Below are 27,914 nucleotides of genomic sequence, written 5' to 3'. Positions count from 1 at the left end.
ATGCGTTTCGGTGTTCCTGTAGCCTTCAATGTGCAAACAAACCAGCTATGTATAAGTGAATGTCGGCGGTGGATCTCTGCAGTGCACTGGCAAAGCGTCAACGGCGCAGACGCGGAGAACAACCGGGTCTGTAAAGCGAAGAACATCCCAACCCGGACACAGGATTGTTATTATCAAACGTTAGGGATATTTGTTTACAATGGGAGTTGATTAGAAACGAGCGTGCTGTAGAACAACTAAACCAGTAGCCTGCGTTATGTCTTTTCTTTGAAAATTCCACGTATATTTTATTTTCCTCAAATTAAATGAAACCCATCTAACATCCAATGTAGCGCGCCGCGTTACATCGCTGCTTGGTTTGAGCTCTTTGATCACCGGCTATTCTTTTTCATTTTCACTTCCTAATAGTTGTACTCCTTCACGGGAGTCATTTTACTCATTTTCGCTGGAGTGGTCTGAGGAATCTTCAAATTTGACGGGGTTAGGAGGAGACTCGAGGGTTTTTTTCCAGCCGGGAGTGGGGAATAATATGTCCAGACGGAAACAGACAAACCCCTTCAAAGTTAATTGTAGGTATCTCAGGTATTGTAACACTATTCTAATTTATCTTCTCCTAACTGTAAGGCAGATAACGGAGTAGTTTGGATAATCGTAGTTTCTTTCATTTAGCCTTCATCATTTCGTAGATAAGGTGGTCTCTGAAAACGTTCTCGGTTGCTAAACGTAGATGTATGGTTCATTGTATACATGCACGGGATTGGCTACAATGTTTCAACTGCCGTTTAACGTTGCTCACGAAGATACATTTCTCAAAAAGTGAGAGTTCCACCGACTCAATTAGCAGTCACGTTTTAATATAGGCTACTGTTTGATTGTCGTTGGGCTTTCCAACCTCGTTTTCTTAGTTCGTTTCAGAACTATGATTGTAATCTGAGCATGGTATGCTTGGTAATGTTTATACAGGCTTTACAAATACGCACACTGTCTCGCTCGTGTAAACTGATCTTCTGAGGTTGACAAACATGCAAAATGAGTGCGTTATAATCTGGTTATAGTTACATGCTTGACACTTGATCACAACTTTTGCTCATCACAAATGGAAACTGAGGTCTTGTCCACATTCAATTTAACTGAGGTATGATAATCGGCATTTTATACGTGCTGTTTTATTTCGGGTTGTTATTTCATAGGAGACACTATTCAATTGTTGCTCTGTAATTACACAGTTGCTCATGTCTGGCCTGGCCCACATATATCTGTGTTTATGGACTGTGAGTGTGTGTGTGTGTTTGAATGTATGTGTTTGTCTTGTAAAGAGATGAGTTTTTGTTTGAGCCCACATGAATGCATGCCCTGGCATGTTGACTTCACCTTTCAACTCTCATTATGTGAAGTTCAAATACAGTATGGTGCTTGTGCTGAAAATGATTAAGTTGTAGAATATTGCTGTGTGGAAAAATCATCCGGACCTTACAGTCACCATATGAATAGAAATTATGGTCCAGACATTTTAAGGCTATTGGGGCCTCTGTTTATAATGTTTTTTCTTTTATGTATCTTGCCTATGTGTCTGTTTGAGTCTGATTAGTACCCTTACCTATGTGTCTGCTATAATCTATTTAATAAGTTACCTAATAACCGTATGTGTCTGTTAGATTCTGTGTAATAACCTTATCTCTGTTAGAATCTGTGTTATAGCCTATGTGTTACAGTCCATGTAATACACAATATGCTTTTGTATGTTGTTTGGGGCTGTTTCTTACACTGAAGCCTGAGACGGGATGGCATTCACACATGTAGGTGATTCACAACCATGACATGGGGTGTTGTTGGCTGGTATGAGATGACATGGCCATGATAACAGATTTGTTTGTGTGTTTGTTTGAAGTCAGATGTGGAGGCTGGCAGAGTCCTCCGTAGCCTAAACTAAAAAGTGATGGTTAAACCCCCTCAGGTCTATTATAAAGGCTCGTGATCAACGCCATGAGTAAGAGGGATGCTACACCAGGCACGTAACTGAAGTGTCCCGTTCGCGTTGCGTCTGCTGCAACAATTAGCTTCCACTATAATCAGTGGAACTGGCTACACCAGATGTGATAGTGGCGCGTACCAGTCCACTAAAACTTTTTTTTATCGCGTTGCAAACAGAGCGCTTCAGTTACGCGCTCAGTGTGGCCTCCCTGTAAGTGTACCTTCATGGAACTCTCCCTTCATACAGCGCAGCCTCTCTTTGTGGATACCACTGTATTCCACCATGTGTCATCAGTAGTAACCTGGCTGATCTTTTGTAGCCTACTGCCCTATGAGCAGAGGAGCCAGGCACCTCTCTGGGGTGAGACTGCTGATTATTTATGTAGTTACACTGGGCCCTATAGTACTCTAGGTCCTCACTGGTGACCTCTACAGTTGCGTATCTGATTCCCAGCAGTGCCACCGGGGCTTTCGGGATGAGAGAGGGCGAGTGAGGCCACCCAAGGAGATTTCTCCTAATAATCTGCCCCAGTTGTCATACGGTCTTTAGATGCCTTTTCTAAACATAGTTTCGTTTTAAGATGGTATTCCAACGGGGCGAGCTCGTCCTGATGTGGCGCTGATTGTAACCAGGAAAAGGGGACTTGCTTGCCCTCAGTGATCCTAAGCTTGTGTGTAGCAGTTGGTTTTGTTTCAGCAGACTCCAGACTTACTTGAGGACTGAAGAGGCCTACTGATTGCTATAGCTAGCTATCATTGGCAAATGCTCCCACAGTCCTTCACTTCTGTCATAATAAACAGTTATTTACTGTCTGGGGAGGCTTGTGTAACCGTTAAGCTGCGGTCTCCTCTGGTGCCTATGGAAATGGATCCTTTTGCAGTGTTGATGTTTTTACTCGATTATCGGTGGTCACAACAGTCGTGAGGACTTTTTATTTAGACTTTATATATGATGACCACACAGAGCTGACCCGGAAGGGAAATGTTTATCACATTTACAGACTAATTTCAGTTTCAAGTTTGAGCTAGACATTCATGGCGCGCCTGAAGCTGTTGTCCTTCCCAGAGCTCAAAACATCTCTGCTGACAAACAGATTGGCCTACTGATAACCCACCACATGCCTGCTCTGCCTCGGGCCTCTGGAGGAGTTATGGAGTTAAGAGGAGGTGAATTTTCAGCGTATGCGCCCTCTGAGGTTGTGTTTTATTTTTTGTGTGTGTGTGTGTGTGGTGTTAAGTAGTGTTTAGGGAGGCCAGGTTTGAGTTCCAGACACTTCGAGCTGAGCGGCGTCCGTGGGGAATGGTAGTTTTTAGCTGGGGTGGGAAACAAGGAGGAGCAGGAGGAGCGAGACATTTGTGGGGGTTCCTCCGGCTTGACTGGAATACCACGCTGTCAATTAGGCGGAGTGAGGAACGAGGCAGGCGTCTGGGATTATCTGATGTCTGCGTCTCACTATTCCCAAGCTCTGGGAAATGCCGGCGCTTACACACCAAGACGGAATGGTGGGGCCCCAGTCCTCTGCCCTCACCCCAACGTTTCCTGCAGAGTGAGTGTGTCTGTGTCTCTGTATGAGAGTGTGATGTTTCTGTCTCAAAAGTCTGTGGGTTTTTTTTTTTCTCAGGAGGAGGAGGGGCAGTGGTTTGAATTGAAGAGCACCCCCATTGCTTAGTGTTTGAGTTGAGTTTTGGCATTCTCTCTTTTGTCTGTTTTGTTTTGCCCCCCCCCCCCCAGCTCCCCTCCTCCCCCCCTACCCTACTCTGTGTCTGTTGGCTGATGAGTTTGTCTCTTTGTCTGGATCCAGTCAGACACTGCGTCACCTCCTGCCTACAGACACACAGACTCACAGATAACATCAGAGTGGCAGAGAGTGAGTGAGAGAGTGAGAGAGCATGCATGCAAGAGAGAGGGAGAGAGAGAAAGAGGGGAGGAGAAGGTGGAGGAGGAGGGGGGGGGTAGAGTGAGACAGATGTACAGACAGATCCTGGCAATGGGGGATGGGCAACTCGCTCTCCCTCTCTCTCACACACATCAATCATTGGCTAAGCGCAGTGGAACTAGCCTGTTGTGGTGGTTCATAGTTCAGCACATACAGAGCCAGTCTCCCAGTGCTCAGAGAGCTCGAGCTCAGCCACGCTGGGGAAGACATGATGGCAGTTATGGGAGGGTTGGAAGTCAATCTAAAAAAAACAATGAACCCCCCCCCCCTCCTCTCTGTTAGTGTACAATCTTGCTTAGGCCTAATGTCCTATATTACCCGAGGCTTACATCAGCTGAAGGCTGCAATTACCTGTTCCAGCCAGGCCTAGATGACTACAGTCATGAAGTCCCCCCCTCTCCCACACACACACACCACTAGAGATTACATCAGGTGTTTAGAGACAGCCGTTGGTGAGCAGAGAGAGCGAGACATCCCACATAACAGCTGAGTGTCAGCCAGCCAGCTCCATGCGCAGGCAGAACTGGAATAGAGCTGGGTGGGCTTCTGGGAAACTGAGTTTTCATAAGTCATTCATATAGAATGAGGTCAGTGCCCTTTGTGCCTGTGTGTTTACGCCCTGTGATCTGCATGAGCAGGCTGGCATGGCTTCTGTTCTCTGCAGTGGCACAGTCCTCAGGAGGGCCAGGCAGGGCAGGGCCCTGTGAGCAATCGCTCTCTGGCACGCAAGCACGGCACAGCGCCGGGTTCGAGCGCCGCACCGTGCCACGCCATGCCACGTGAGAGGTGCACTGTGGGAGATGGTATGATCTGCCGCTTCAGCAGCAGCAGCAGCGGTGGCTCAGAGCCCCAGCAGTGCCTCTCCGGTCTTCAAAGCGCTGCGATGCGATGCAGGCAGATGACGGAGGGCCTGGAGAGGCATACGTGTAAGAAAGGAGTGATGGAGTGGAGGGAGAGAGAGGAGGAGATGGAGAGAGAGGAGGAGATGGGGAGAGAGAGGAGGAGATGGAGAGAGAGAGAGGAGTAGAGATGGAGTAGAGACAGAGAGGAGGAGATGGAGAGAGAGACGTGAGGACGAGATGGAGAAAGAGAGATGAGAGGAGAGAGAGAGGAGATGTGAGCAGGCCTGTGTGGGTGTGAGGAAGCGTCTGTGGGAGACAGCTCTCTCTGTGCTGGGGAGCTGTCTCCCAGACGGAGGAGCAAACATGAGCACTGCCTGCTTCTTTACCCCTGTGACTGCACCATGGTTATGCATATGTGTGTGTCTGTGTGTGTGTGTGTGGTGGGTGGGTGGGGGGCTGAGTTGAGTATTGTATGTGTTGCTTGTGTAAAGTGTGGGGGGTTGGTGAGCTTGTGTGGGAGAGAGAGTGAGTGAGGGCATTCAGTATGTGTCACCGTGCATATTTTTAGCGTGTGGATACTGCAGCATAAGGATCCTATGCGTATGCTAGTGCGGCAGCTTTGCGTTACTGCTGTTGTCTCCCTTACCGCTGCTTTAAGAGCCATGCCTGAGGTTCTCCACACTATAAAGGGCAATCCATGTTAACCAAAACCATTTAAGCCATCCAGCAGAATTGGTATTCATCACAGTTGCCTTAGCACTAACCACACCCTGCGGTGGACTGGCTCGTTTGGCTAAAGTTCTCGTCCTGCAGAGACCACGGCACTGGTTGATTATTTGCATGAATCAAGTAGGAATAAAATCCAGGCTGGCAATGTGTTGTTTTTCCGTCCCTTCGTCTGTTGTTTTTCGTCTGCCGTCTTCTTGCACAGTGACCCATCCATGTCCTTTGCCCCCCCCCCTCCTCTGTCTCTCCCGCAGGGCTGTTCCACACCCCAGGGCTAGCGGACTCTGAGCACACTTTGGAGATGGACGTGAGAGACGACTTCGCTGAAGACAGCGAGTGCCACAGCAACAACTCCCAGGAAGCCGAAGAGCAAGACAGCATGACAGGTGAGCTGCACACCCTTAGTGCATGACAGGTGAGCTAGTGGGTACCCCCTCGCTCCGAGACTGGCTCATATCGCTACCCTCCGACGGCTGACTGTGGTGACCATGTGGGGTTGGGGCTGAGTGGGCACTGGCTACTGGAGTGGCTGTAGTTCTGGTTTTAGTCTGTCCTCAATTTCTGTAGATGAGAGTTACAGCGATCTGGACAACCACGGTGAGGACTCGTCCTCCAACACCTCTGCCGACGACATCATGACTGGCCACAAGCAGCGCCGCCACTGTTCCCAGGAGGGAGGGGTCAAAGAGGTAAGTGGCGGTCACTACTTGCCTCATGGAGGGTTTTTTTTTTTTTTTTTAGGGGTGGGGGTGGAGGTTATGTCTTTAATCCAATAGGACAGTGAAGAGAGACAGGAAGTGGGAGAGAGAGATGAGGATGGGATCATGGGAAATGACCCGGGTCAGACTTGAACACAGGTCCACCGTGGGCACATGGACTCAAAAGTGTCATGGGCGCTGAAGCCAGTTGCACCACAGCGCCCCCGCTTCATGGAGGATTGTGAAAGGTGTTGAATTTGTGGACGTCATGGTTTGGTTTGGCGCTGTCTTGGACCGTGTCTGTTCATTATTCTCAGCATGGTTGCTGTACACTCGGAAGTTTCAAAAGCTTTCAGAGGAAATCATGAAAGTGATGAGTCAATATACACACTCTGATCCTAGAAAGGGTTGTGGTTTGTTGTTTAGGGTGATGCAAGATGAGAATGACGAACGTGTTTGTGTCATATCTCCATTGGTATACTTCCTGGGGTATAGAATATGGAATATTCTGAATTTTAGCCTTATCTCTTGTAGATCTACTTTTGTGTCCAGCTATACAACACAACACATACTTTACTGAAGCATGTCAGACCTGTTTAGCCAGTAAGGTCAATAGCAGGCTAACGTAAAGACAAAGGCATAGCTCAGCACCAGCGAGAGCCCGAGCTGAGATATTGTATGGGAACACTGAAGAGAAGAAAGAAAAAACAAGGATGTCTTGGGCTTATTTCTGTCTTGTGATTCACACCTCTATGGCAACGCACTCCGGAACGTCACGGCGACAGGAGGAGTGACTCACTGGGGCTTCTGGGAGACATTTTACGCCAAGCCACAGACTTCACAGACTGCAATCTTTTCTTTTTTCGTTCTCTCATCATCTCAAGCTGTGACCACACTTACCTAGAGAAAAGAAGGGACTAGTCAGAAGAGGGGATTTTACAATATAACAATCACTGTAGTCAGTCGTTGAAAAATATTTTGTTTGAGGTTTGAGATGTCTTTGAGGTTTCTGGTCCATTGGTCGATAAGGTAAAATAATGATGATGCTCACCAACATGTTAGTCTCAACATGAGTGTTCCCAAAGAAAATCCCAGTAAGATAGTTTTATCATCTGACAGTGAATGAGGGTTTCTCTCTCAGCCTGTACTCTTTGTAGTATGAGGGCGTATGTTCTCCTTATCACACCTGTCTGTGCGGTGATTTGTGCATGAACTCTGCCCTGACACCTGTTTGTGTTGCTGCCGTTCTCCCCCTCAGGAGTGCAAGGAAGGGGGTGACTTTGAGGGAAACTACATGTGTCCCCTCTGCACGCTGGAGTTCCGCCACTCAGAGCAGCTCATCGCTCACGTCTACCAGGTGAGGACATCCACGCCTACCCCAAGCCCTAATCACATTGACCTGGAGGGGCTAGTGCTGGCTAAGCAGCGCTTAAAACTCACCAGGGGCCGCTTGCTCTCTCCGTCTTTTCTATGGAGGGATGAGGAGGGGGGGGGGTGTCACATCATAAGCTAACAGGATCCAATAAAGGACTTAACCCTGGGGTTATGTGTCACAACCAATGATATCTGCCATCTTGGCAGTCGCATATGTTTGCCAGCACACAGATGAAAATGACTCAGTGTGCACAAGGAGGACTGCACTCCTGCTCAATGAACTCACATAACAGTCCCCCAGACAGTGACCCCAGAGTTCTACTAGAAAGTCAAGTTCTCTCTTCCTCTTTCCCTGGTTTCCTTTGTTCATTTGTCGCTTTCTTTATCTCTCTCTCTCTCTCCGATGTTTGTTCTCTCTTTGTTCTCTCTCTCTCTCAGCATACGTCGTCAGTGGGTGGCAGCAAGAGCTTCGTGTGCCCAGTGTGCGGGCGGGCTCTGAGCTCGCCCGGATCCTTGGGCCGCCATCTCCTCATCCACTCTGAGGACCGGCTGTCCAACTGTGCCGTGTGTGGTACACGCTTTACCGACACCACCAATTTCAACAGGTTGGCTTCCTTCAACCGAACACTCTTTAGTCTAACAGTCAGACCTTCCTGAGAGGTCCAACCTCAGCTATGGTCTCTTACGGAAACCAAGTTACTAAAGTTACCAAGGTTACCAAAGAAACCAGGTTACCAAGTTACTAAACTAAAAGGTTAGTGAGGTTCCCCTTTACTGGAAAGCACTTTGGGTGCCTTATATAATGTGCTATATAAAATGGAATGTGTTGTGGGTGAAATCTCCAGACGTCAACTGGTCTCGGAATGCTTCCTGAACTAGATTTCATTGATACTAACAGCCTCTGTGACACTGAGGAAATGAAACATGTTTGTCTCTACCACATAATCAAACTTCAACAGTCAATTTAGCTTTCAATTTAACCTCTAACCCTTAATGTAGTGTTGTAAGCAAACTTCACTGACACCTTCATGTTCAGCTGCCCCCAGTAGCACTACATTCACTTGGTCTGTTGAAAGCGTCAATACTAAAAGGTTAAAGGCCAACACTCAAAAGACCAAAACTGTGGACCAAAACAGCTGACAATGTACTCTAATCTTTTCACAACGGCAAGAAGATTGAAGTCAGTGCCCAGTCATTGACCTGTGCTTGTCTCTCCCTGCAGGGAGAAGCTGAAAGACTTCTTTAACTCCAGCAGTATGGACCTGTCAGGTAGCGGCAGTGGTTGTGTGGATGGTAGCTGCTCTATGCCATCCCGGCCCCAACACCACCTCCACGCTCATCCGTCTGGCGGCCCCCCTCCCCAGCCCCCGCCCGGCCCCTCGCTGCCCTCCCTCCCAGACAGTCTGCTGTCCTCCTCCACACCCCCGTCCCTCCCTCCGCTCCCTGACCCTCTCAGCCAGTCAGGGGCCGCCGGCCTGCCCCCTCTGCCGGACCTCCTGAGCCCGATGCCCGTGTACCCGGCCGGCGTGCTGCTGGTGTGCAACAGCTGTGCGGCCTACCAGCAGCTGGCGGAGGCCCACTCCCCGGCCATGCGCCGGTGGGCGTCGCGGCGGCGCAACGAGCCCCAGGCGGCGCGCATGCACCGCCTGGAGCGCGAGCGCACGGCCAAGAAGAGCAAGCGCGCCTGCGAGTCGCCCGAGGAGCGCGAGCTGCGGCGCCTGCGCGACCGCGAGGCCAAGCGGCTGCAGCGGCTGCAGGAGTCGGAGGAGCAACGGGCGCGGCGGCTGCAGCGTGCGACCGCGAGGCCATGCGCCTCAAGCGCGCCAACGAGACGCCCGAGAAGCGGCAGGCGCGGCTGGTGCGCGAGCGCGAAGCCAAGCGGCTCAAGCGTCGGCTGGAGAAGATCGAGCCGGGGCTGCGCGTGCAGATCGAGCACGACCCGGCCGCCATGGCCGCGCTCACCGCCGACATGAGCCTCTTCCAGTTCCCGTACCCGCTGCAGGGCGGCGTCACGCCCCCGGCCTCCGCGCCCTCCTCGCTGGACAACGGCCTCTTCATGCGGCTGGCCGAGCCCGTGCCCCAGCTGCCGCTTGCGCTGCGCCCGCTCGGCTCTGACTGCAAGATGGGCATCAGCGAGTCGGCACAGAACCAGTGATCCTCGCCACAACCCCAACCACGAACCCACTGACCCGTGCAGAGGGGAAACTGTTCCCATGTGGACCTCTGGGCATTCTCCAGTTCGAACATAAACAGAACTCAGAATGAGCAAAACACTTCTATCTCAAAAAAACACAGAGACTTCTTTTATGAGGGAAGAGACTGGGAACCCACGCAAACACAAAAAACAGGGTTACGAATGTTTTTTATTTTCCAACATGTATGCCTATTGAGCATGATATTAACATTACAAGAGATTCTGTCTGTTTTGCCCAGCAGGGCATTCAGATTTACAGCCAGCCCACTTCTGGATGGACCGGCGGCACACTTCCATAGAGAAGAAGGAGCTGCGCATTTGCACATGGACCTGCAGTTCCAGTGGTGGGCCTCAGCCCACCGTCACGGTTTACCAGTAGCCAGTACTCCCTTCTGCCACCAGCAGGGGGCTCTCAGCCAGGCTAGCTCATATCCACAGAACCAACACTACCTCGTTTTGGGCCCATCAGCACTCCACCTGACCTTTGGACTCCCAGCAGGGCCTCAGGGGCCCTACTGGGCCACACACACACACACACACACATTCATAGACTTGATGTTCTCGATGCTAACTAATACAAACACTATCTCTCTCTCACACACACACACACACACACACACACACACAAAGTGGTATTTTCTTTCTTTCCTATTTCTTTCTTTCTTTCTCTTCTGAAATTGTACGTCCATCTCTGCCTTGTTCCCCAAGAGGTAATTCACTAGTTTTTGTCTTGTGGGTCCTGCCCACTGTGAAAGGCTTCATAAAAGGGTCTTTTCATATAGCACAGGCAGATACCAGAATGACGGCAGACTGGATGTGAACAGCCTTACTAAATATGAAGGTCACCAGTTTGTACCACAGGCAGTTCACTTCTCTCTCTCTTTCTTCATATCTTTCAATATCTGTCTCACTCTAACAGATACACTGCAGTAAAAGATATCCTTCCAAAGCCTCCGTACACTACTGAACTACACACGGGTCTAGATAGCACTCAGGAGCTTCGAGGCGGGACAGTCTCTCCATCACCACGTTGAGCAAGAGGCTCCTCTCACACACTTCTCCCACTCACCACACACTCGTCACACGCTCACCTGATGTACACTGCCACTTTTCTGTTCTCAACCGCTCCATTTTTACCGGTCACATTGACCTCTCTGGACCTGTGACAGTCTTTGTGTTTGTGTACTTTTATTTTGCACATTGCAACTGCATTGCAACCCTCATTCCTTCCCCTGCCGACTGTCCCAGCCAAGTCCGGTTCCTCAGGGCTTACAAGGCTGCAGCTGGACCTCCCTCTGGTTCGCCCCTGGCCCGTGTAGGTCAGCTCAGCACCGATCCTGGAGAACCCTCAGAACCCAATCTCTCTCTCTCTCTGTCTTGCTGCTGTTACCATTACTGTATAACGTGTATGATACCTCTGAAGCCGCCGGGGGCCATGCTCCACAAACTCCCGAGGTGCCGTCAGTGCATTTGTTTCACCCAATGTGTCAGCGCTGCCTTCGTCACTGGATTAAGATAATGAGATTTAAGTTATGACTTCATATTTTTATTGTCTCTTTTTTTTTTTCCACAACAAATACCTACCTTGATACCTTGTTTTGTGTGTACAGTAATGTTATTATTATTCTAAAGATGCTAGAAATGGTGTTTGCAATTATGCAAGATAACGTTGAGGGTATTTGTTATATATTTATTACCTACGAGCAGGACCACCGCATAAAGGTTCCAACTTATGATGCAATGTGGTACAAAAGCCAATCAGGCACACGACATCCCTGGAAGACCTGCGGTCAAACAGCTTAGAAGACTAAAGGGAACATTTAGCTACAGTTCTCTTTGGAGTTCTTTTAGAGGATAGAAGTTCTCTTTGGAGTTCTTTTTGAGTAGAAATCTGTCGGCATGCAGACAGGGAGAGTTGCAAACTCTTGTGCCATCCTTGACCACTTCACCTCAGAATCCTCATTCTATCTCTGGAAACACAGGGCCAGTACTCAGAATTCCATTCCACAATTGTCTTTAAGGTCATCGTTTAAGATTAGATATTGACTAGCCAGGATTTTTTTTTTTTAAAGAATACTGTTGAGATCTATTTAAAAACAATACGCTTTTCACTATATTACTTTTTTTCTGACTGAATATGTATGATTAACAACGTTGGTGGTATTCATTCTTGCTCCCTGTTTGAGCATCACAGACTACAGCAGTGACAAGTTTGAAATGTGAGCGCTGTGACTCACCCAGGCCCAAGGGTGGCTGAATCCGCTATGCAACATTGGGTTTGTATTACCGACACACATTTGACACTTTCTACAATGACTATGCAGACTGCTTCAAAAATGGACTCCACTGAATCGCACAACTCAGGCAATTCAAACTCAAGTCAACTCAATGGTCTCTTCTCTGGCCCCAGGGTCAGAACACTGAACCGCAAACACAGCAGGGGACCTCCTCTGGCTGACCGCTCACCTCAGTCATTGACCTAAACAGTCAGAAGATGTAGGATTGCTATCTTGACTGAAAACTACCGGTCATAAAAATATCTTTTTTTTTTTTCTTTTCGACTAAGGATTCTGTGATTTCACAGTGTACTGACAAACATCCTCCAGGCCAGAAGCTCCACAAAGGACAACAAACTAGTGTGATTTACAGCAAGCCTTTCTATTTCTTCAAGTCTTACATGTTTTTGAGATACCAATCATTTCAAAAAAAAAAAAGCAGTATGGTTTGTCACACAATGCTAATGGTTATTTGTAATACCTAGGGAGTTTGCCATGTGAATCAAAGAGTTATGGAAATGTAACAATCTCCCATGTACAGAATGAAGCAAGCACATAACTTTGTATTGTCAGGGAAGGATTGGTTTGGCAGTGCTTGCTAAAGTTTAACTTTGTTTCTCCTTTGGCTCAGCGTAGCCAGGCTCAGAGAGGGCAGAGACCCCCTTCTGGGCTCAAAACTGCATGTGATGACCTGCATTCGTCTTGAATTGTTGAGTATGAGCTTGTGTTCCGCAATTTACTTTTTTGCCTGTCCGAGTTCCTCCCATCCTTCCCCCTTCCCTCACTGTCTATGATTCACCGGTAGATAGGGGACCCTTGAGATTGTTTTTGAATGCCTTGAAAGGTTTTTTTTTTTTTCAGTCCGTCAATCAGGATTCTTTCTTGATGTTCATGTTTACAGAATTATCTACGATAAAGGCCAAAATGAATGAGGGCATCCGGAGGTGGGAAAAGAAGATGCAATGATTGCGTCGTGTCATTTTTCTTAATGGTCTCTGTTACTGGCTTAACAGATGTACAGATTCACAATGGACCCTGCAAATAGAATGTGGAGTAAAACATTGACTTTACAGCTCTTCTGATTTGTTCTTTCTCCCCTCTCTCTCTCTCTCTCTCTCTCTCTCTCTCTCTCAACACCCACACACACACTCTCTCACTCACTCAAACCTACTCACGGCTCCAGTCAGCTAACAGAAAGTGGCCCACTCTCAAACGACCTTCCTTACTTGTGGTCTACAAAGGGCTCTATTCTTCCCAACACACACACACGCACAATGTGGACTTGTCCAAATGCAACCCCGGGTTGTGTAAAGGGCACACAGTCTTCTGGACCGTCAATTTCCGTCCCAACAAAAGCACAGCCGGACTCTGCTTGAAGATGCTACTCTGCCTCGTCCTAAAACCTGCTGACACCTGCTAAGCATAACCTGCCAAGCATACTAATCGGTTATTAGGTTATAGATGTAATGCACCGCAGAGATTATACTTGACTGTGGTTGAAAGAGTACTCGGATCAAGTTGGTAGTATTATATATATATATATATATTATATTGTATTTACTTAACAAACATGATAAATGCAATGTTTCCAAGAAGTTAGCTGTAACAATAAAAATACAATATCTTTGTGTCCTTACATAGAATTAAAACGGCAAACAAAAACAAAAAAACAAAGGAAACAGCCCTAAGGAGTTCACAGAGAGGTACAAATATACAGTACAAATCTATTTTATTCAAAAAAAGGTACAAATAAAACCGCAACAAAATATAGTTATTAATGCTTTTGAAAAGTTCAGGTAGGTGAAAGGGTGATTCTAAGGGAGCACTTTGGGTAGACAACTCTAAGGCTTCTGATAAGAATTAATACATATTGGTACGGCCATACGATTTTAAAACTCACTATACAAAGTTTATACAACCTGGATTATACTTGAGGATTGAATATTACATATACATCATTGCATATATTTTGCAGATTTTTATGCATTAAAAGATGCTGCCTTTTTTTTTTTTTTAACTGGTCACACATCACATTAAAAAGCAGTGTCACTTAGTGCCAAAAGTACAATGTCGAATTTGAAACTACATAATTATTCCTTTAAAACTTTAAACCGTTTACAAAAAAGAAGGAGAAAATAAAAGAATAAAGAAACTCAACTCTCTTGATTCCACAAAGCATGGCTAAACTGGAGTAGGAGGGACAGGTTTCTCTTGCCATCCTAAGTTCTTCCTCAGACCAACTGATACGAATACCACAGCATGGGGACTCAAAACAAGCCTCATACAGCCTTTCACGGACACAGAGCAATTTGTTTGTCTTAAACAAAAATGAGAGCACTACCACAAATAAGGTCACTCATTCCATAATAGTCGGAAAACTCACTGTGCTCAAATGGACTACTACCTGTGCACAGGGGCAAGGACAGGAAACCTACTACAACAGAAGAAGGATGAGGCAAAGCTCTATTTTGAGCGCACTGTTCAGAAACATCATGATATGAGCAGCGCTGGGGAGAGGCCGAGTATGTTTGTGTTAGCTGTGGAGTAATAAGAGTTAACCGCTCGCCTCGTTCTTTTCGTGATAATACGAGGACCAAAATAAATACCTAAAGGCAGACTTTTTTTTTTTTTTTTTTTTTTTTTTTTTAAAGAAAAAAGCATGTGATGTTGTGCTCTAAGAATGAACATTTAAAAGCCTGTCAGGGAAGAAGCACTATGGCTGAGGGTCAAACAAAATAAACAAACAAACAAAAAAACAAACAAACAATCTCACTAGCAGTGTTACCGAGTCCAGCCTGGTGACAGGCTGCACTTCTGATCGTCCTCCCACCATAAGAGCACAAGAGACAGTGGTGGCTTTGGGCAGTGTGCACCACCACTGCTGCATGAGCCAGCACACACCTGCCACAGAGACCATAACCATGACCTCTCCACAACAACAACAAATAAAAAATAAAAACAAAGAAACAAGCACAAAGCAAGAGAAAGGGGGAGCACATCAAAAAAGTTATTCCACTGAAGTATTGCGAGATGCACACATTTTAAGGCGTTATAACAACAAGCTTGGTAATATACTAAACTTACTTTTTTTATCTGTACAAACATACATACACGCAAAACACACATACATCAGTTGGATGATTGTTTTCAAATGGTTTCATGTGTGATTAAATAGTTCAGAAAAAAAAACAAAACAAAAAAACACTGGTAGCCAACAGTTAAAAGACTTTCTTTTTCACCATTTTCTTTAAAAAAAAAAAACATGCTATAACAAGGGGAAAATAAGTGCAACATGTCTTCAGTACAGTAAGACAAGTGTAAAGAGGGCCCTGTCCTTCAGAAACAGGTTACGTGAGGTTACATATCGAGGAGAGGTTCCCGTCATCTCTCCACCCTATCCCGAGGGGTAGACTTCAGGACATGGGGCTGTACGTACGTACGTACGGTGAGGGGGAAGGTTACCCTATGGACTAATGCTATGCTATGCTATGCTACTGCTCGTGTGACTGTGATTGCTCGTGTGAGGTGTCAGGACAAACATCGCAGGGGGTTGGGGGGGGTCGTGAGACGGGAGGCTGGAGCTAAACCGAATCCAGACACTCGGGGTGGACGATAGAACAGGAGCAGTGGCCCACGGGGAGGAGACTTACAGCAGACTTGGCCAAACGACACAAGACCCATCTCACACGCTAGGGGTCAATATGAGACTCATGGACACAGACTACAACAGGAGAAGGGTCTTGAGCAAGCACACAGACACTGAATTCTCACACTCGGAGACCAGACGGGCCTTTCTGTGAGGATTAAAGGGAGCAGGGGGGAGGACTCGGACTAGGGTGGACAATAGGAAGGCACACATTCAGCTTCTGCAGCCACTGCCTCTTCTTGTCTCGTCGCGGGTGAGTGTGCTGGGTCAATCTCACACACGTAGAGTCAGTGGAAAACCCAAGTGCAAAACGCCATCATGGGCCGCCCTGACTACGGAGAACGCGACAATAACAGAGAACGGAGTGGGCAGACGTTTGGTAAGGCAGTACACAGGAAGGACCCAGAGAAAAGCGTAACCATTCGGCACTGACATTAGCATGACTGTCATTGTCATCATCACCACCATCGACATCATCATCGCTGTGCTGTCTTAAATCATCAGCGCAAGAGAAAAACGCTACCGTGCTACCAGATGCAAACAGCTAGCAAAGTGAAGAGGTAATAGGCCATGCTGATTACTCAAGACAACACCTACAGTACTTGGGACTGCTTCAAAACAGTTAAAAAGAGAAATTTAAGAAGAATACAAACCTACATATTCCTACAGGAGATCAAGCAACCGAATGAATGGTAGGACTACTCAGTGGGGAGTAAGGGGTTCAAACATTAGAGGCAGCTGAAGAGAGGGTTGTTCTTCAGCAGATGGCTGGGGACAGGATGCAGAGGGAATATTTCAAAAGGTTTCCTGCATAGCACATGCTTAAAAAAAATGACTTGTTTTTCTCAGGTATTTTGTTCGAGGATATTGCTTCTCAGACACCAGAAACCTGACACATCCATACACTGAACCTGAAAAAAAAAATCAATATGAGGAAAAATAGAGTGAAACTGAGAGTGTCTGTGTGGTGTTGGCCCCGTGGCCCCATATGAGCGCACTGCATCTGCCGTGCAACGGATGAGTAACGTTTTGGTCACGAGGTCGAAGCCGACCTAACCACATGCACAGATAAAAATGGAATACTGCGAGGTGGAGAGAAGTCTGTCTGTCGTGCAGCAGAGTGGTCCGGTCCCTGTTCTTACAGAGGGCCGGGAGTGTGGTGGGGTGGGGTGCTGTTCTTTCAAAGGGCCGGGAGTGGGGTGGGGTGGGGCGGGGTGCTGTTCTTTCAGAGGGCTGTCTATCTATTCAGGTGTTGGGGGTAAAGTGCACTGAGGCAGTGTTGTCAAAGAATCACTAAAGATTTACAGGGCGGGTTCTACACCAGTGCCTCAGCTGGGAACGTGCGCTGAAGTAAGAGGCTCTCATGGTTACTATGAAATACAGGACCACTTAAGACTGTGCACAGACCTCAAGCATGGAGGAGACTACATTTGTTCTGATGGACCGACTGTGAGAGCCTGTGATATTAACATGCCGTCACTGAAAGAAACAAGTATTAAAACTGAACCTCACTATCAAATCTGGTTAATGATTATTGCAGGGTTTTTAAAAAGCTGACATCACATGAAGATATCCAACTAGCGATATGTGTTGAGAGGCCCGAGCCTCATGACTCGGTCGAGTCAGGAGGAAGGTCCTTATAAACAACATCTCCATCTGGGTGAACGGAGAAGACAATGCTTAACTCATCTTGATTTCATGCCTACTGCGAGATTGGAAGAAATAAGATTAGACTATGGGAATGTGGAAAATCCTTCGGCCATTTGTCAGTAAGAAACAAAAATTGTGGGGGGGGGTTACGCAACACCTCATGCAGGAAAGGACCAGAAGGGGAGTAACAATGAACCAAAAAAAACCAACAACAATAACAACAACAACAAAGAAAGAATACTCAAAACGGTGACTTACACTCTTAATAATGGGAATGTCAGATGTGATTTTTGGAATGCCGTTTCCAACCGTTTTTTTTTTCTTTCTCTCATTACGTTTTAAACACCGGGTCTAATTGCACTTAATTTCCACCATTTATAGATGTGTAACTAAATCATCCTCAGTGTAAGAAAACTCAAACCGCAGCATTTCTCTTGGCTAAGTTTGTAAACAGTGTCCGCCATGCCAGTCAGTATTTTCCAGCCACCAACAAATCCTCAAACACCTTCCCATTCACACTTGAAAAAAAAAAAAAAAACTTTGTCTTTCCCTTCATCATTTAAAAAAGCTAAAATAGTCATATAGATTTAATTTCCATTAAAACGTCAGTGTGAATCAACTGGTGAAAATCCGTAATATGTGCAATACAAGACAATCTTAAGAACCACGCAGTATTAATATTGCCAGAGACAGTAAGAAGAAGAGAGGATTCCTATATACTGTACAAGAAAACATGGACTACAAAAAGAGGGGAAGAAAAAGACTTTGAAAAGCTCTCGAGCGAGCGCTGACCGGGAGCAGTCTCTCTCTTGGTGGCGTTTGGAAAGGTAGATCGTTATGGATCCCTGGAACAACGCAGACAGGTGAGCGAAAGCGTCTGACTGCACAGATTTGGAGACACGTTGAGCGTCGGTTTCATGTTTCTGAACAATGGGTAAAAAGTTAAAAACCAACATGCTTTGATTTGACAGTAGATCTGTAGTAACTGCTGGAACATAAAAAATAAAGAGTGTTTCTCTCTAAAACTTGGGGACCAAGTGGGTTTGGCTTGGAAGTGGAGTAGGGCTGGGCATAGATGATCGCAGGTCTGCGGGGAGGAGACTATGGCTGCAGCACAAACATATACTAAATCAGAGCTCATATTAAAATCACAACACCCCATCCCCCACAAACCTGCAACAAAACTGAGTGGTGAACATAACCAGCCTTGTGCTCGGACTGGCCTATTGCTTCTGGTTTTGGTAACCGCACAGGAGATGGGGGTGGAGGGGTGGGGTGGGGCACTCATGTCGCCGCGGCGATGACCACAGAGATCAGCCAATCATCGGCAACCAGGCCCAGCTTTCCTCTGTGATTATACAGGTGGAGGAAGACAAGGAGGAGGAGGAGGAGGAAGAGAAGGAGAAGTAAGGGTGGGGACTTTGGTGCACACCAAACATTACCTCTTAGGCAGGAGAAAGCACGCACAAGCATGGCTGAACCAACAGTCAATGGCTAGAAATACACAGCCCACACACACACACACACACACACACACACACACACACACACACACACACAGAGGTATACTGTCCATAGAGGTACTGAGAAGCCGCCACGCTAGGACACTGGAATGAAGGGTTTTAGAATCTCACCAGAGAAAAAGAAAAGAAAAGACAAGAAAAGAAAAGAAAAGAAAAGACAAGAAAAGAAAAGACAAGACAAGAAAACCAAAACAAGCTCAAAAAATGAAACAATATAACAGATAGTGTAACCGTGGCACGGGTGGCGTGTGATGTCATCGGGCGAGCTTATGATTTGACATGGGAGCGGCTGTTAGCATCTGAGGCCCTCCTCCAGGTGTCCTTCTGATTGATTGAATCTCCTGAATCACCACCCCTACCACCGCCCACCACCATCCCCAAAACATTGATGCACCCTGAGAGACAAGACACAAGAGGAAGGAAGAAGTGTTCAGGGTGCGGACATGTGAGAGAGGTCAATAGGATAGCATCTGACCGGAGACCAGAGCCCCAGAGAGGAGATTTCTGCATACAGAAATAACGTTCAAGTGTGCCTTTTGTCTTTTTTCCAAGCAGTGGGTTTTAAAAGTGACAGTAAGAAAGGGAAACTAAACTTCACAAGTCACTAGATCATAGGGTGAGGATGCAGTGGAAAAACACAAATGTAGGGGGGGGGTTAGGAGCGCCTTGGTTCCAGCACAGCACTCACCCTCCCTGCCACACTCTGATGGGCCGAGGAGATGGACTTGGCATGGCAGGGAGAACAAAAGCACGTGATTGGCGGCTGGACATCTGCAGGAGAAAGAGATGGAGAGAGGGAGAGAGGGCAGAGTGGTCACAGGCTTTGGTAGAGGAGGGGGTTGGCCGGCTAAGAGAGGACCAGGAGCAGAAGGCTCGCTCTGGGGGGGGGGGGCGCCGGTCCAAAAACAACCCGTAATCCAACAGCTCTCCTTCCACATGCCCGAGTCCAGGAAAAGAAAAGAAAACCAAAAAAAAGAAAAAGTGTAGTTTTCTTTTACTTTATGTGTGTGCAAAATCTCAAAAAACATTCTGAGGCTACATTCTCATTCTCTTTCTCACCACCTCTCCTCTCTCACTTTAATTCTCTCACTTCTTTCACGGTCCTCTCTCTCCCTCTCTTCCTGCTGCTGCGCTCCTCTCTCTCGGCTAGTCCGGACCCTTTCCTGCTGCCGCTCCTCCCTCCCGTTCAGACAATCTGGTGCTGTTTGCGCGTGCCGCTGCTGCCGTCGTCACCAATGTGGCCGCTGCTACTTGCCGGCGTTGGAGCGGCCCTCGATGGACAACTTGACCTCCTGAGGGATGAAGGAGGGCCGTGAGGGGCCGGGCAGCGCGGGGCCCACCATGCGGCCCTCCTCGTTCTTGATGGCGTATCTTTGGGAGCCGGGGGCCGACCACCGCCTCTGGGCTGCGCTGGAGGAGGTGAGCGCCAAGCCCCCTCCACCTCCACTACTGACCGGCTCGTGCCGCGAGTGACCCTCCGTGTGCAAATAGTAGCTGCTGTGGCTGCGCGGATGCTCGGCAGAAGTCCTGTTAGGCCGGGGCGGCGCCTCGCCGTGACCCAGCACTCCTACGTGCGTGGCCTCGTCCTTCTCCCCCCTCTCCCGCTCCCTGTCCCGCTCTCGCTCTCGGTCCCTGTCCCTCTCGCGCTGGATGCGCTCCATCCTGAAGTGGCTTTGGCTGTGGGGCCGCGTGTGCTGGGGGGCCGGGGGCCCCATGGGCTGGGCCAGGGCCCCCGAGGTGGAGTTGGATTTGGAGGAAGTCCTGGCGTGCACCAGCTGCTGCTGCTGTTGCTGCTGCTGTTGTTGTTGTTGTTGTTGTTGTTGTTGTTGATGATGCTGTTGATGTTGTTGCTGTTGCTGTTGTTGTTGTTGTTGATGTTGCTGTTGTTGTTGTAGTTGGTGGTGCTGCTGAGGCTGCTGTGACTGGGCTTTCTGCTGGCCAGCCGGAGGCTGCTGCAGGGCGATAGACACGCACACGTCGCCCACCTGCAGGTTGTGGCAGGCCAGGCCGTAGAGCTGTGCCGTGCGCTCCGGGCTGCAGGACGACCAGCCCTGGCCGAACACGAAGAAGGGGTGCTCGGGCGGCACGTCGATGGTCACCTTGCTCTGCTGCTCGCCCACGCTGAAGTGCAGCGCCACCAGGCCCGGCCGCTGCTGGCTGGCCCGCACGTCCACCACCATACTGGAGTCGATCTTCAGGCCGCCGCTCATCTCCGCGCTACGCACAAAGTCCTGCGTCTGCAGGTCCTCCACGCGCTTCAGCTCCCCCGTGGCCAGTTGGATGATGGCCCCCTTCATGAAGTGCGAGGGCCCGGCGCCGGCGACCGGAGCCTGGGGGGCCACGGCCTGGGTGGGCACCGACACCGGAGCGAGGGCCACGGCCGCCGGGAGAAGCTGAGCCTGCGGGGGCTGCTGGAGCTCCGGCGCCCCGGCCCGCTCTGGGAGGCACGCTGCGGCTGGATGTTCCGGGGCTTTGGGGTAGGGCGACTGGGAGGCCACGGGGGCCGTGGCGGCAGCATCGTTGGGGTGGCCGAGGTACGGATGGGGCTGCTGCTGCTGCGGCTGGGCGTGGCGGTGGTAGTCGAGGGGGATGAGAACCGGCTGCCCATTGGCCAGGATGACGGCGTGGTGGCCCGGCTGGGCCGGTACCACCTGCTGGGCGTGCGCTGGCACTCGCAGGTCGGCCGGCGTGGCCACTGGGGGTGGCATGTACACCGTCCGGCCATCCCCATGAGCCTCTCTGTTCCGCTGGGAACTCTGGGATAGGTTGAGGGGACCGTGGGGGGCTTCTTTACGACTACCCGTCTGGATTGGAGAGGCCAAACGTCCAACTACTTGCTGAACCTAAGAAAACATAAGAGAAGTCAACCAACACCACCCAACTTCAGTCATTACGTTTGTGACATTAGAAATATATTATGCAAAACATTTACACGAATATAAAGTCAACAGAGAAGTAGTGCTGCAGTAGTATTGTGTGTTTTTCATTTTAGGGAAATTGGCTCTCAGAATACTGGAAGCACTATATGATGACATCAAACAGCAAAGACTGCAAAGGCAAAGGTTTCTCAAAATATGACAAGCCATCTTTCTAAGAAACCTTACAACACTTCAGTCACTTTTAATGCACCAACTGCAAATTCTTATTCAAAGCTGTTTTCTCATAATTAGCAGCAGATTCAGAGAAGTTCAGAGGATGCGTGTCTGACGTGCTCATGTTCCTCTTCCATCTAAAGACTTGTAATTAGGGATAAAAATAACACTGAGGTCTGACACTTGCAGCTGGATAAATACACTCAGCAGTCAGGGGAGATAAATGCTGAGCTACCTTTACTCAACACACAAAACACAAGAATGGATGTTGTCAACTTCTTTGATCTCTATTTTAGGTTTTTAACACTGCAGGATCGCCATCAGTAGCTCTCGGACGGCCAAGGAATGAGACACTGGGTTAGTCCAATAGAGAGTACATTCCAGCGGAGTCGTAGTTGGAGCGCCCCGCCCTCTCTCGCCCTATCAAGCGACCACAGAACGGCTTCCTCTCCGCTCCAGGCAAGACCACAAACCCCAGTAGCCGCGGCCACTCCAGCCCCAGCCCCACCCAGCTCCGCATCGCCTGCCAGAGAGACGCAGAGTTGCCCAACCACCAACACACCCAAACTAGCACCAATAAAGGAAGGAAGTGGAGAGGAACATGGAAATACTGTGACTGTGGCTCAGCAGAAAGCAGCGGCTTGAAGAAGAAGAAGAAGAAGAAGAAGAAGAAGAAGAAGAAGAAGAAGAAGAAGAAGAAGAAGAAGAAGAAGAAGAAGAAGAAGAAGAAGAAGAAGAAGAAGAAGAAGAAGAAGAAGAAGAAGAAGAAGAAGAAGAAGAAGAAGAAGAAGAAGAAGAAGAAGAAGAAGAAGAAGAAGAAAGGATTCAGATTCAGCAGGTTGAAGTCCTGTGACACAGAGTCTGATGCAACACTACAACTGTGAATGAAATTTCTTCAGCCCTCATAATTCAGGACTTTCCAGCGTGTGACCATGATTAGCATGTTGCAAACTCCATTGATACAGACTTCATTGTACAAACGCACAAATATGCACCACAAAGCAACAGTTCTATTTAATTTCTCCTAACCGTCATCCGAAATTCATAGAACCGCGGATACATACATAACCATCGTTTTATTTCAGTGAGTAAGCCGTGTTATAATGAGCTCATAGAGGACTTGAGTTGGGGGCAATATATTCATACTTGTAATGTACACTGTAGCAGCACTCCACTGTACAACAGTCACTTTTATTATAAATGCCTTGGCTAAATAAATAAATAAATAAATAAATAAATAAATGCCTTGTGAATAAACATCTCAAACGTCCAGCATTAGCTTCCTGCGTTTTCTGATCACTACTGCACTGCCAATGGCCAGCTGCACAAAACAGACCTGGGACTGGAATTAAGTGGATGCTTCTGCCAGAACTCGATCATAACAACATTATACCGTCAAGAAATTCCTCATTTCCTCCAGCTTGATGCATTTACCAATGCATCTGTTTTAACTAGTCACCGACTATGATCTACTACATACTACAAAAAGGAGTGTTGTAAAGCTAAAGCAAACCATTTTCTGTAGACCCCTCCCCCCTCGGGTCATGAGACATAGATGCGGCCAGCAACTGCTTACCTCCAAGTCTGTGTCTGGTGTGCTGCGCTGTCCTGGCGACGCCCTCTCGTCCGGCCGGCGATTCTTGAGGCTGCGTTCGTGCTGCTGGGCCTCCTGCAGCAGGCGAGCGCTCCTGTGCGCATGGGCCGAGTCCTGGAGCAGTTCCCTAGCCGCTGCGGCAGACTGCTCCCGCTCACCGCCGTTCAGCTCCCGCTCCCTGTCTCGCTCCCGGTCTCTCTCCCGCTCGCGCTCCTGCTCCAGGGCCTCTCTGGAGGCCTGCGCTCTGGGAGGATGGTAGAACACAGGCACTCCTCTGGGGCTGAGCTCAGTGGCAGAGAGGACCCCTACCGCCCCCAGCTGCTGCTGCTGGGCCGCCACTACTGCCGCCTGGTCAGAGGAGAGTACCAGGGGCACCCCTCCGGCAGCGGCCGCCACTTTGGCATACGCGTGGGCTGACACCTGCGTTTGGGGCGGGGACGACACCACACTCTCCTGGATGACAGACTGGTACGGGACCAGGTGTGGGACGGCGTGGGGTTGGGGGATGGCCGACTGCGGCGAGATGAGGGGGTTGGGGACGAAGCCAGGGGGTACGGCGTAAGGCATGGCCGCGTACGGGGAGCCGACGAACTGCAGCGAGGAGTGGGGGATCTGGGCGTAGCCGAGCTGCTGGTAGGACAGCCCGTGGTGCTGCAGCAGCGAAGAGGGAACCGTGTAGGCCGGAGAGATGTGGCTGAGCACCGGGTGCAGGGTGGTGGGGGCATAGGAAACGGACGGCAGCGCCACCTTGTATAGCATGCTGTACTGGTCGGGCGGCAGGCCCGCCACACCGTCCACCGCTTCCAGGCCGCAGTGCAGGGCCTGCTGCTGAGCCCGCAGCCAGTCCCCGCCACCACCGGCCCCACTCTGGACTTCACTGCTGGCCCCTGCATTCTGGGTGGAGGTGGCCTCTTCTCCGCCTCCTGCTGCGGTCGCTGTTGGTCCGACCCCTCCACCACCTGTAAAGCCACTGTTGCTGCTGCTGCTGCTGTTGTTATTGTTGTTGTTGACCGGAAGGTCACGCTTCTTGGGGGGCAAGCACTCCTGATTACGCTCGTGGGCCGGCTTCATGGCGCTCCTGACTGGGGCTGGTGGTCCGGGCTGGGTGCTTAGTGCAGAGGGCAGAGGAACAGGCCTGTCTGCCAGGCAAGTGATGCCACTGCAATCAGCTCTGAGAAGCGCCTGCTCACCACGGCCATCCCCTCACCTGTGGACACACCCAACAGCTCAGTCAACACGCCTGTACCAATCACTCGTTTGGGAACCATTAGTTTTTCTTAACCTGGATAGTGGTAGTTTGATGGGCATAAACATTGACAAATCACAGAGTATATTTAACTCTCTCATTAAAAACCACTGGTTCATGTCTTTAGCAATGTGAGCAGCAGACTATATCTGTTACATTAAAATTCAATTCAATTAAAACCTGAAAAATGTCTGTTAAACAATATATCTGGAAATCACTACTATTGCATTTTAGTCAAAAACATTTGAAAATGGAAAATCATTCCCTAGCAAGTGGGCCTATATTTCTTGCTAAAGAAACATGTTAGCTGCTGGCATCAAAGTAGTGGGAGCTTCAGATTAAAGTTAATTTGGCAAGATACTTCAATAGGTCTACTAATTACATTTCACTACTACCCGTATGATTTGCTCTGAAATTACATAGAACTGAGGCTATTGGCCAAGAAAGTGTTTCAGGAAGAGGGAAAGAGCACCCCACCCCCAAAACACTCACGCACGCAATACACGCAGCCAAATGTGTCAATCAATGAATGTGTCAAACTCAGAGGAATGTCACGACCTGATTTAATTAGTAAAAGACGTTAAAGTGTTTACATTTCAAATTATGTAACTCACTGATTCACTCTGTAAGGCACATAATTCCCCTCAGAATTCCACTGAAAACCAGCTGTGCCACAGGAAATACAAAGCACTAACTACTGCTAAAAGTGGGTTTAGAAAAATATCTAAATGACTGTTGTTTTCTTAAATAACTATATAATAACTATGCATTTCACAGGACAATCTAAAAATCAGTTTTCTACCACATGGATTTCCAGTAACTGGACAGTAAATTATGCTTTAGGGAAAAATCGAATAATCTATGTGTGCATTTGTATTTGATGATAGTTCACAGCCTGCGGTTGCTGGTGTAATACCATTCCCCCGTACATCGCTGAAACACTTCACCAACTTCGACAGAGTAACGCCATCCGTTAACATTTTCTTTACCGTTAGCATGCTAAAAGCTAGCTGGCTAAAACACCAGCAAACGACTTTAACAGCAACATAACGCTAGCTAGCCCTGGGTGGCTCTTTCACAACATAACGTTAATTGAAAAAGGTCATCTGATATTGCCCATTATAATGCATACACAATCCTCCTAGTCTTCTGAAAAAGTTGTTTTACAAGGTGCAACAGAAAGGTGATCAAATAAAAAGATCAAACAGTGCATTCATTTTAGGTAAGAGTGGACATTAGCAAGGATAACAAGATATCCTAGCCACTCGGTGCTAGCTAATATTTATCTCCATGGCTAAATACATCTTTGCGTTTAGAGGCAAACGTTTCAAAGACATATACCTACCTCTCCATGACATTATGGGCCTCTCGCTCGTTCTTGATGCTTTCTGGTGAATAAATGTGAGAAATCAATCATCAAATCAGGGATGATAAGTTCTGCCCATTTCGGAGGCCAGCAGCAGACGAACCCCAGTGGCGCTAGAAAATGACGTAAAAACTGTTAGCACACTATTTCCTGGTTGTGTTCTTCGTCTGGTTTGTTAATGTGATAATATAATTTGACATTTATTTGTTGTTAATTCAGACAACTATGACTCATCAGTATCAACACAGCATCTGCATTGCTTATTTATCGTTACACTGAAACTTCATGTGTGCCATGACAATACTGGAGGATAATTAGTAGTAAAAAAACATGTTGTGGTTTAGGATATTCTAGGCCACTCAGTCAAAATGATATCACACTTTTACCACAGTGCTTTACTTAATCTAAAATAGTGAGTTGTATCCTCGATCCCAGTTGACGCCATACTGGATGACTACTCTCTCTGATCTAGGCCAAAGCTGTTCCCAGGTCAGCTGTCACTGGCCTTTTTCAAGACAGGTATATTCTCCCCTTATGGCCACCTTACACCAAACAACTTTGACAAGATTTGGGAAAGATTCTTGAAAGATTGTAGTTTTTTTTAACTAATGCCCCCCTTTTCAAGCGTTCCTCAAAAGACTCCAATCTTTCAAGAATCTTTCCCAAATCTTGTCAAAGTTGCTTGGTGTAAGGAGGCCATAAATTAGGCCTTTATGTAGGCTATTACTAGCTTCATCATTTATATTATTTCAAAAAGAATACGTATAGCAAGCTATGTTTGACCTGGATATTCAATATATATTGTTCACAAAGAAAAAATGGACAAAGAAAAGTTTGTGTGAAATGTGTTTGAATTGGAAAAACTGCTTAAATCAATTGTTGACGTCTTCAAAGAAGTCTGTAAGTGGCCTGTTACCTGGACAGCAACAGCATCACATAAATACTTATAAGGGCTTGGGTGTCTAGCATCACTCTATTCTTTATGCAGATTTTAATTAGTTATGTGCTACAGTAAGTAAGTCATTATATGTAGTATATTGTTATTTTAGGGTATTTGATTTTACTAAACATTTTAATGTTAATGTAGGCCTAATGTTTGTTGATGTCATTAAGTCACTTTGGCCAAAAGCATCTTTGTATAAATAATTATAATCTGTTCTAGCCTAATACTTGATTAAATTAGATTTTTAAATGTAGTGCCCCTTGGCATGGCTAGCACACTATGTAGAATTGAAAATAAAGTGCACATGACATGTTGCAATGTTCGATTAAAATAGGCCTACATTTTTGTGAGGTGCACTGGTCTCATCTGACATTACTGTACAATGCAAAACTCCACATCTCCTCTCATAAATTAATTTCTGTGGGCATGGTAATGCGGAATCCATCATTTACCTGTAATGAGTGGCTTCTTTATATGAGCTTTACACAGCATCTGTTTTAATAAAGATTGTGCTATCTTACATTTATGTTACATTGTGCTATGTTACATATGTTACATTTTTTAGATTGGTTGTGAGTGCTGACCCAAGACAAATATCAGGCTTACTGTAACAGATACTGTACTGCACTGTAACACCCTTTTTATGAGGTCGGGATGCATACACTTTCAGAAATAAGATTTCATCAGAGAGCTTCAGACAAAAGTAAGAATCTGACCGATAATGATAATAAAATTAAAAAAAAACTCACTCTCTTCGGTGCGCTCATGATGACGTCATGCGTGAGTGCTCAAGGGTGGGCGAAAGAACGTAGCTACGCAAGATGAATGCGGTCTTG

The 27,914-nt window shown here is 47.7% G+C and overlaps 2 protein-coding genes across 2 annotated transcripts; one reads left to right on the top strand and one right to left on the bottom strand.

Annotated features, from left to right (window-relative positions):
* Positions 1-13,088, top strand: znf821 (zinc finger protein 821). Its single transcript, XM_048262855.1, is given in 8 exon segments — positions 1-582; positions 3,373-3,518; positions 5,731-5,862; positions 6,044-6,165; positions 7,433-7,531; positions 7,987-8,153; positions 8,771-9,341; positions 9,344-13,088. Coding segments are annotated over 8 exon segments (1,650 nt in total). The 5' UTR covers positions 1-529; the 3' UTR covers positions 9,704-13,088.
* A 3,836-nt stretch (positions 13,089-16,924) lies between these two features.
* On the bottom strand, positions 16,925-27,914 carry atxn1l (ataxin 1-like). Its single transcript, XM_048262853.1, has 4 exons — positions 27,828-27,914; positions 26,115-26,248; positions 23,506-24,730; positions 16,925-21,680 (listed from the first exon to the last, which is right to left on the bottom strand). The coding sequence occupies exons 3-4, from the start codon at positions 24,592-24,594 to the stop codon at positions 20,085-20,087; spliced, it is 2,685 nt and encodes an 894-aa protein (XP_048118810.1). The 5' UTR covers positions 24,595-24,730; positions 26,115-26,248; positions 27,828-27,914; the 3' UTR covers positions 16,925-20,084.

Source organism: Alosa alosa, chromosome 14 (assembly GCF_017589495.1).
Source record: "Alosa alosa isolate M-15738 ecotype Scorff River chromosome 14, AALO_Geno_1.1, whole genome shotgun sequence".
Taxonomy (NCBI): Eukaryota; Metazoa; Chordata; class Actinopteri; order Clupeiformes; family Clupeidae; genus Alosa; species Alosa alosa.
Note: the sequence above shows the minus strand (reverse complement) of the source record. Positions and strands in the feature narration are given on the sequence as shown.

Coding starts and splice junctions, on each gene's coding strand:
- atxn1l (XM_048262853.1), bottom strand. CDS start 24,594: ATGAAGCCGGCCCACGAGCGTAATCAGGAGTGCTTGCCCCCCAAGAAG. Junction 21,681..23,505: donor CACCAGACACAGACTTGGAG/GTAAGCAGTTGC, acceptor ATGTTTTCTTAG/GTTCAGCAAGTAGTTGGACG.